We start from the raw sequence: 9,817 nt of genomic DNA on the forward strand, positions 1-9,817 counted from the left end.
GTCCATTCACGATGCCTCAGGCGGGCAAAAAGACGCCGACATTCACCTCTCTCCTCTCACTTCCCCTCTCGCGCTTCCTCTTCCGGTCAGTCCCTTGACCATTGACGTCATGACCCTCGTCTTCCGTCTCATCCCCACACGCCCCACTGATCTCAAAGATCACCTCCTCACTTCACTCCATGTCGAAATCTACCACCCACCCAGGTGGGCTCCTTGCATGTTGTGATCTTCCTAAGCTGAGAACCTCATTCTCTTCCTCTTCTCCACAACCATCATCCAACGAAGACATGATGCGGCATTCCCTCCACAGAAATGTTGCTTTTGGAATTGACAGCCATCCCTATTCCTCTGTTCCACAGAGTTGTGCGACATGCCCTTGGTGGCTTGACCCCGACTTCATCTTCCACCTCCACACGGTATCTCAATGGTTTTACTTGGATGCTGCCATTCATATTTGAATATCGCTTTTATGTGGCATAGACACTCTTTGGCCTCATTTGATCAGAGAGATTTATGCAGTAGTGATATGTTGAAGTAGTTGTACGTTGTCAACTTAATGTGAAATCAGTGAATGTATTTCACTAGAATTATTATATGTTTACAAGAGCTTGACAGGCATCTTTGACTAGCAGGTCATGCTACTCCAGACTGATGACGAGCAAAGACTCAGAAACATGTCTCTGGATGCAGGCTTAGCTGGGTGGAGGAGCTTGTCTCCCCCTTATAAACGTAAGGACACAGGAAAAGTGTCAAGGCCGACAGGAAGCAGTGCAGCTTCCTACGTCTAAACAACAGTAGTATTATTCCCTTCAGGGGACTGTCACTTTAAGTTGACAGCATACAACCACTTCATCGTATCACTACTGCATAAATCTCTCTGAGAGATTTAGAAATGTATTATTTCTATGGGTTATCACCTCTTCAGCAGTAGAGACCAGATAGGTAAATGCTGCAAACTGACATGAGAGACAGATCCCTCTTATGATATTCCCGTCATCATTCAATGACTGGCTGCAATATTCAGTAGCTTGCCATAAACAAGATACAGAATGATAGTGCTAAGCAATGATGTGTATAGATACAAGCTTGTTGCCAGTTCAAACATGCTTGGGGCATATTTGACCCCATAAGAAAGTCAATCACTGTATTTTGTTATGGTGAGTATTTCTCGCTGCAAGCCTGGTTTATGTTCAAACTGCTTAGATCTGGCCTTTTTAAAATGTCAATATTAAAATAAACAACCATATCCTTGAAATCCCAAAGCTATGAGATAATGCATGATTAATTCAAAATATAAGTAAATAAGCTTTACATTTGACAGAGTAAACTGAATGCCAAAAAACGGTTAAACCAGCAACATCCCACCTCAACCTTCTTCTTGTTTTATGTTCAAACTGGTCACGTCTTGCCTCTCATACCTATCCTACAATGTCATTCTAAAGATGAATGATCACATCATTGAAATCTTGAAGCTACAAGATAATCCATGATTAATTTCAAACAATGTGAATAATTATTAAATTTGACAAAGTAATCTGAATGCTAAAGAGTTAAATTGTATTGGTCCTTGTCTGATTAAATTTACTGCTATTTCTCTGTAGAGAAGGTGTATTTGAATTAATGAAGATCCTCATTAGTTTGTTGTCAAGGCAACCAGCCCCTATCAGAAAGAGGAACCAGTCACAGGTAAGTCTAATAAACTAACAACCAATTGTTAAATTAAGAACAGGTATCCCTCCTACCAAATTTCTGGCATAGTCGGAGAAAATACCTTGTGGTATTTATTCTGGCACCTTGTGCTCTGTTTTCAAATCCTACTGAAGGCAGCATTTCCTTTAATCATTCTGGGGTCAATAAACATTGTACGTGTCTCATGTGGTGGGACGCACAGAAATATTACACATAACCCAGCTTTCGTTCTCGTTACACATCCTTTTCATTGCAGTCATCACCTGATATATCAGCTGATTCCTTTTAATAAATAATCTCCCTGTTAACCACTTTTGTCGCCATATTCCTGTTGAAATACACTGCCTTTGTTTCAATTAATTTTGAAAATAACAAAGAATTTAGTAAAGTAACTCTGTCATTATTAAACTGGTGTTTGAAACATAAAGTAACAGGAAATTTTGATAGGTTTTAATTTAGATCACTTTAACCCTTTTAATACCATATTTCTATTGAAATACACGACCTATGTTTCAATTAATTTTGAAAATAATGAAGAACTTAGTAAAACAACATTGTCATTATCGAACTGGTGTTTAAAGCATAAATTACCATGAATTTTTGATAGAAGGTTTTAATTTAGATCACTTGAAAATGATAATTTTTTATCATAGAACCAAGAACAGTCTCAGGCGGGTTAGTATCGCAATGGTTAAGATAGTCTGCTTTCAAGAAGGTCTATGGGACCAGGAATGGTATGGTGCGAAACAGCAACTAACAGAGCTTATACTTATTTCACATTCATCTTCCATGTTACAAAACTACCTTACAATCTCCTCCCCTTACTATTTCATATAATTACTCACAGCCTTATAGTACCCCTGTTCTATTTTACACGTTCCTTATACTGTTTGTCATTCCAGTCTGTGAAATCTTCAATCCCATTGGAATTAACTGAATTAAGCATCAGTGTAATCTTTGAACTGTTCGTCTGTGTCCAACAGGTAAGTTCTTGTGTGTGCGTGTGTGTGAGTTTTTAATAAGTTCTGGGGTCAATATGATCAACTAAACCCTTTAAGGTGGTGCTCCAGCATGGCAGAAGCCCAATGACTAAATCTATTAACAAAACAAAGGAATATTGAGTGTGTTGCATATGTATGCATTTATATATATAAATATATATACACGTATACATGGTATCATCAATAAGCATCCAGACTGTTGCTATAGTAACGACACAGATTGACCTTGAACTCTGCTGTGCATGTGCACTAAGCTCACCTCCGCTGTTTACAGCAGTGCTTGGAAGGAAGGTGTGTAGTGTGTGATCGTCGCACAACTTCTGGGCCACCAGCCACAGAAAGCAAGCCAAAACAGACTGGGGTCCAGGAAGGCTCTTACCAGCCCCAGACAAACTGTCTTACCCATGCTCTCTCTCTCTCTCTCTCATTGAGCCCCAATTTCCTTACACATGCTGCCATTGCAACCATTGCCACTACACATCACCACCACCACAACCACCACCACCACTACCACCGCCACCACCACCACCACCACCATCACTGCCTTTATATTAATTATATCCAATTTGTTTATTTTTTCTTCTGCAGAAATTAGATGGAAGTAAGGAAGACATTTGTACCAGTTGGTTGGTTGGCGTTGTCGAAGATATTGGGGCTGAGGTAAGTTGTGCCACACCTGGTTGGTTGGTTGGTTGGTGTCGTGGATGTCTATATGAAGTCGTCATCATCATCATCATCCACTGTGGATGCTGAACACCGGTTTTTGGCCCAACCCCAGGGTGCGTCCTGCAAACATGGCTTCGGTTGCGTGCCTTAGCTCTAGCATTTTCACAGTTATCCACTCTCCTCATAGTGAGGAATATGGTCCCAAGGACTAGGTCCAGTTCCTGAGCCATTCACAGTTTCACCATTTATTTATGGCATGAACTTACACTTGCATGCCTTAAGCTTTTGAGACAAGCATATGACTCCTGGCAGGATCAACCAGGTATCATCAGTTGATTGGTCAGTCATTACCAACAACGGTCACCACTGCTACTGCAGTGGTAGCAGGCAGGCAGGCAGGCAAATAGATAGAGACAGAGAGAGGCAAACTGATAGACAGACAGACAGGCAGAAAGTCAGACAAACTGACAGATTGATTGGTAGATGAGTTTGGTTTACAGTTTAACCAGTTCCCTATCTGTCAACTTTGTTCATTGTTTGACTGTGTAACTGGTTCACTAATTCATTAGTTCACTGTCAGGTTGTTTCAGTGTTTACTTATGCCATTGTTTCACAAACTAACTAGTTTATCATGTTATTTTGATTCACTGTTTGATTATGTGGTTTGTTTGCACTCACCTGATGTCCGCTCAGTCAGGATTACTCTGATGCTAAACCACAACAGCAACTGTGGAAGGAAATTTCCCCTCTCCCACATAAGAAGCACCCCAGCACACTCTGTAAAGTGGTTGGCATTGGGAAGGGCATCCAGCCTTAGAAACCATGCCAAATCAGACTGGAGTCTGGTGCAGCTCCCCAGCTTACCAGCTCTGGTCAAACCATCCGATCCATGCCAGCATGGACAACAGACATCAAATGATGCTGATGATGATATTGATGATTCTAGAGAGCATGTGGTGGCCGGCAGAGTGCGGGGAGAGAGAGGCAACGAAGAGCATGTCGTCAATGTCGGGTAGAAAGCGCAAAACGAAGTGGCGTCGTCCTGGCTGCACGAGCAAAGGTGTGGAGGCACACAGCAGCGACAGCGGCCAGGCGGAGGCGAGGGAGAAACTGAACATGCAAGAGTGAGAGGACAAACAGACAGAACGGCAGCTGCCAGCAGGCAAGCAAGCAAGCGAGCAGGCTGCCGGTGCGCATGGAATAGGACGATGACGACAGCATGGACAAGGGCACTCACGTGCAGGCAGACGAGGTGGCAGTGGAAAGTTGAACATTAAATAATGATGATGTTGATGATGATGATGACGACAATTCCAGACACAAATTATGTCACCATCAGCTGACGTTACATAACTAATTAATATGATGTCAAGGGTAATTATGTAATTATGACCAATGCATGGTTTCTGTTCTCAGGATCTGATCTGTGGTATGGTGAGCCAAGTTCTAGAACTGACCAAACCAACGTCCAGTGGCAACAATTGTGTAGAGGTCAGCTGTCTGTTGCCACTACAAGTGTTAAAACTCTATCAACATTACTACATCCTGGCTGTTATCCTAGAAAATAGCTCTCAACTGGCTGAGTATATCCACTCAAACTATTTGAGTGAGTTCAAGTAAGTTCCCGACCTTTGACACAGTACAAATTGATCGCTTTTTTTAATTAATACAAATTACAAGATGGCAAGCTGGCAGAATTGTTAACAAGCTGAGCAGAATGCTTAGTAGCATTTCACCTTGCCTTACATTCTGAGTTCAAATTCTGCCAAGGTAGACTGTGCCTTTCATCCTTTTGGTGGGGGTCAATGAAATAAGTACCAGTTGTATAGTGGTGGTAGGGGTGATATAATCAACTTATACCCCACCCTTGAAATTGCTGGCCTTGTGCCAAAATTTGAAATCAAATTAATTGAAATTAAGCAACAGAAGCAATTAAATAATTCTTCCTACTATAGGCAGTAGGCCTGAAATTTGGTGGGGAGGTGTAGCTGTTTCCAGTATTTGACCGGTAACTCAACTTAGATAACCTCAGCCAAGAGTGGCCCAGGCCATGTCTAACTTAATAGCACCATCTGTCAGGATCTATTAAGTCATTTTAAAATCAAGTTTTGTAGTATTATGGCCCATTCAAGTAGGGAGTTGTTGTGGTCTGGGATGTATCCAGGTATAGGTGGCTTATCTGGTATCCCTGAAGAAATTTACTCAGGTATCATTTGAGGGTAATGGGATCTTTTTCTCTTTTGATTTGTTTTGGGATAATGTTAAATAGCGCAGGACCTCTTGAGGAAAAGATTGTGTTGTAGTGAATTTATGTGTTGTAAGCTTTGTGTAGGAGGTGTATAGCAGGTGGTATCAGCCCTGGAGGAATTCTAAATTTGAGGTTAAGGTCATTTGGGTAATGCTGGTGGTATATTCTCCACATTGTACAAATGATGTAGTGCTCATGAGGGCACTGGAGAAAATGAGGATTTTAAGGTGATCCTAATAATCAACTCTGAAAGGCCAAAAGGCAAAGTCTTGAATTATTCTTTCCTGTCTTTTTCAGATATTTGGTTCAAGTGCCGGTGCTTAAACAAAGGCTGTCAACTCACTGCCCACTCTCCAACACTGTCTTACAACTGATTGTGAAGGTTTTACAGAAAATTGTACATTAACCTTTGAATGGCAGATCCCATCCAGAAAAGGGGTCACTCAGACAGACTGGCATTAAGTCAGTCACAGACACTCTCCAGTCCCCGGCCCACAGATACAATGTCTTCTCTCTCTGCCTTTTCTGTCCTTCTATCGTACTTTAACTTCTCATCACCTGGCATAAAGCTACCTCTTTCAATACTACTCCGTGACCCTGTCCACCTTGGTCTTGTCTTGAAAATTACTTGGTGATCTCGCTGGTGTTGGTGGTATGAAAACGAAGGCACCTTAGTAAATTCTGTGGAGTGGTCGGCATTTGGAAGGACATCCAGCTGCAGAAAACATGCTCTTGTCAAACCGTCCAACATATAACAGCATGAAAAACAGATGTTAATTGGTGCTGCTGATGATGTCAACGATAATAGTAATGGCCTCTGCTCCTCAGAGCTGGTTAGGCTCCTGCCATCTCCCCTCAGATACTTCCAATCTACTCATCTGTCCCCACTTCACCACCTTCGTATGTGATGTGTCCAACCCCTACACCATCCATTGAGCCCAATCTTTCCTCTTCAGAACTTCATCCCTCTGGAACTCTCCTTTTACTCACGTCACTTCTTCAATTGTGAACTTGCAATGGTCTTTAGAGGAACAGCAGCAGCATCTCTTTCACCAGTTTTGGGGGGTTTGCGAATGTCATGGGCACTACCTGTCCCTCAAAACCCTGCAAATGAAAAAAATATAAATAAAACAAGGTAAAAAATGATCTTATAAATACAAATAAGGGCTGCGGCAGAAAAACCTCCCCTATTTTACATGACCATTATTATGGTACTTACTTACTTAGGTGGAGGTGCAATGGTCCAGTGGTTAGGGCAGCGGACTTGCGGTCGTAGGATCGCGGTTTCGATTCCCAGACCGGGCATTGTGAGTGTTTATTGAGCGAAAACACCTAAAGTTCCACAAGGCTTCGGCAGGGGATGGTGGTGACCCCTGCTGTACTCTTCCACCACAACTTTCTCTCACTCTTACTTCCTGTTTCTGCTGTTCCTGTAATTCAAAGGGGCCAGCCTTGTCACACTCTGTGTCATGCTGAATCTCCCCGAGAACTACGTTAAGGGTACATGTGTCTGTGGAGTGCTCAGTACTTGCACGTTAATTTCACGAGCAGGCTGTTCTGTTGATCGGATCAACTGGAACCCTTGTCGTCGTAACCGACGGAGTGCCAACCACATTATGGTACTTATGAAGTTAGGCATGTGTTAATGATATCTTTATGCAGTAAATGTTTCACCATGTTTTGTAATCACCAACATGGCTTGGATTAAAGCATATTGTGGGTTTGCTAAGTAAAACATTTGTTTCAACATGTGAAATGTGAGAGACATTTTGCCACATCCTGTATATTACATGAAGTGTTTGGCTTTGATTGTTTTCCACTTAGTGACCCGAGTCCAGGATGTCACTGGACAAAACATCAGTTGCTGTCTGCCAGCCTCTAATTGTTTGATTCTGAGTCGTTTCTGACCCAGCTGAACTTTGATCAAAGATCTTCCAGCTATGACCATCCCGTCTTAAATTCAAGCACAGTGTATCTAGGACTACATTATCCAATGTTCATTTCTTTGTTGACATTGATTAACTCCAGACCAATCCTGATCCAGCTGGCCCATGATTAAAGATGTTCCGGTATGACCATCTCATCTTATATTCGGGCATAGTATATCTAGGACTACATTATCCAGTGTGTGTTTCTTTGTTGTTGTTTAGTCCCTAGTTCAAACTATGACCCCATAGACCTTGGATCGAGAACATTCTAGCCATCACCAGTCTGCTATTTATCTATCCAGTGTGTCCCACATCATGGGTCTATCCTCAGGTCATTCCTGAGCATGCTAATCATTGGCCAAAAATGTTCCACCTTTGACCATCCTGTCCCTTATTCAGACATTTTGTATCATCACCATCATCACCATCATCACACCACCACCGCTGCCACCACTACCACCACTACCACTGATATCACCACTGCCACCACTACCACAATTGCCACCGCCACTGCTGCCACCACCATCACCATTGTTATTGTTATCATCATCATCATAATCATCATTACTGCTATAGCCACCACCACAACCACCCCCATCGCTATCATTACCATCATTGCCACCACTACTACAATCATCATCATCATCATCATCATTACAATCAGATAATTTATTATAATTTATAAATAAATACTTTCATGAAATATATGTATTTCTGAGTTAATTTTTAAAAATCTTACTTTTCTATTTTGTTTGTTGTTGTTTTGTGTTTTTTTATTTGTTTTGTTTTGTTTTTTCTTCTTGTTTCGCCTCAAGCCATGGGGCACTGCAATGCATGACCAAACTACCATAATCTCCTCATCAAAAGAGTTCCCTCGAGAGGTGAGAGACTGCAGCAAGCATAAAGTTTTCCGTTTCAAATGCAGTCGGAATACAGAAGCAATTGAAGACCTCCAGCTTCTGGAGATCAGCAAAACGTACACGGAGAGGTGGTCAGCTGAAGACATGACTCTTGACAGTCAAAGTGGATATGGAGCTCATTTCCGGACCTTGGGTCTTTGGCATTCATCACTGGAACTGGAAATGGCTTCAACACACTACAGAATTAGCCACCAATAGACATACATGGACCGCCTTGATCCATGATGATGAACATTACTCCATTACAAAAAACCATAATCATCAATTGCCAGTGTCCATGGACTGGCTCTTCTGTGGGTGGCACATAAAAGACACCATTTTGAGCGTGGTCGTTGCCAGTACCGCCTGACTGGCCTTCGTGCCGGTGGCACGTAAAAGCACCCACTACACTCTCGGAGTGGTTGGCGTTAGGAAGGGCATATCCAGCTGTAGAAACACTGCCAGATCAGATTGGAGCCTGGTGTAGCCGTCTGGTTTCACCAGTCCTCAGTCAAATCGTCCAACCCATGCTAGCATGGAAGGCGGACGTTAAACGATGATGATGATGATGATCAGATGAACCGTAATTTTACAAACAAAAGAATATCCCAAGAATACAGCAGAGACGTGGTTGAAGTCTGTTGAGGACAACTATGAAATGGGAGAACGACCAACAAAAACTGGCCGTTGTGGGCATTAGGGAGCGGGGTTAGGTAAAGAATATAGTTTGTGAAAAGGTGTAATAGGATATCTAAGGTCAGCAATCCAAGTGAAATAGCCATCTGCTGGACTGGTTCATTGGTAGGCTAGAGGTGATGTTTTATTATACCAGGCTTAGAGAAGCTGGTAGTTGGGAAAGGACCGAAGATAAAGGATGAAGAATAAAGAAAGTGAAAAATAAAAATGAAGAAATATAAATGCATAAAGAAAGCCAATTAGGCATGGGGTCGGGGTTTAGGATTTGCTGGCTAAGGCCAAAGAACAAAGGGAGGAGGGCAGAGATACACGGAATTTAGGGGTGTTCTGTGGATATAGGTTGAATGTTAGGTTAAGGTATGAAGGCAGCGCGATTGATTTATATGATAAAGTGGAAAGATGTAGGATGTTGTTGGCACTCCGTCGCTTATGACGTTGAGGGTTCCAGTTGACACACGTGTACCCTTAACGTAGTTCTCGGGGATATTCAGCGTGACACAGTGTGACAAGGCTAACCCCTTGAATTACAGATACAGAAACAGGTAGTAAGAGTGAGAGAAAGTTGTGGTGGGAGAGTACAGTAGGGTTTGCCACCATCCTCTGCCGGAGCCTCGTGGAGCTTTAGGTGTTTTCGCTCAATAAACACTCACAACGGCCGGTCTGGAAATCGAAACCGCGATCCTATGACCG

General features: G+C 42.4%; 1 protein-coding gene across 3 annotated transcripts in view; it reads left to right on the plus strand.

The window, feature by feature from the left end:
* Window positions 1-8,237, plus strand: part of LOC106880834 (uncharacterized protein C12orf56) — a 25,098-nt gene extending 16,861 nt beyond the window's left edge. For all 3 annotated transcript variants that reach the window (XM_014930962.2, XM_014930963.2, XM_052976257.1), the window contains 5 exons: window positions 1,602-1,686; window positions 2,592-2,672; window positions 3,279-3,350; window positions 4,773-4,972; window positions 5,902-8,237. In XM_014930962.2, coding sequence (XP_014786448.1) covers window positions 1,602-1,686; window positions 2,592-2,672; window positions 3,279-3,350; window positions 4,773-4,972; window positions 5,902-6,010 — 547 coding nt within the window. In that variant the 3' untranslated portion in view covers window positions 6,011-8,237. The remainder of the gene's footprint in view (window positions 1-1,601; window positions 1,687-2,591; window positions 2,673-3,278; window positions 3,351-4,772; window positions 4,973-5,901) is intronic.
* The last annotated feature ends 1,580 nt before the right edge of the window (window positions 8,238-9,817 follow it).

Source organism: Octopus bimaculoides, chromosome 24 (assembly GCF_001194135.2).
Source record: "Octopus bimaculoides isolate UCB-OBI-ISO-001 chromosome 24, ASM119413v2, whole genome shotgun sequence".
Lineage (NCBI taxonomy): Eukaryota > Metazoa > Mollusca > Cephalopoda > Octopoda > Octopodidae > Octopus > Octopus bimaculoides.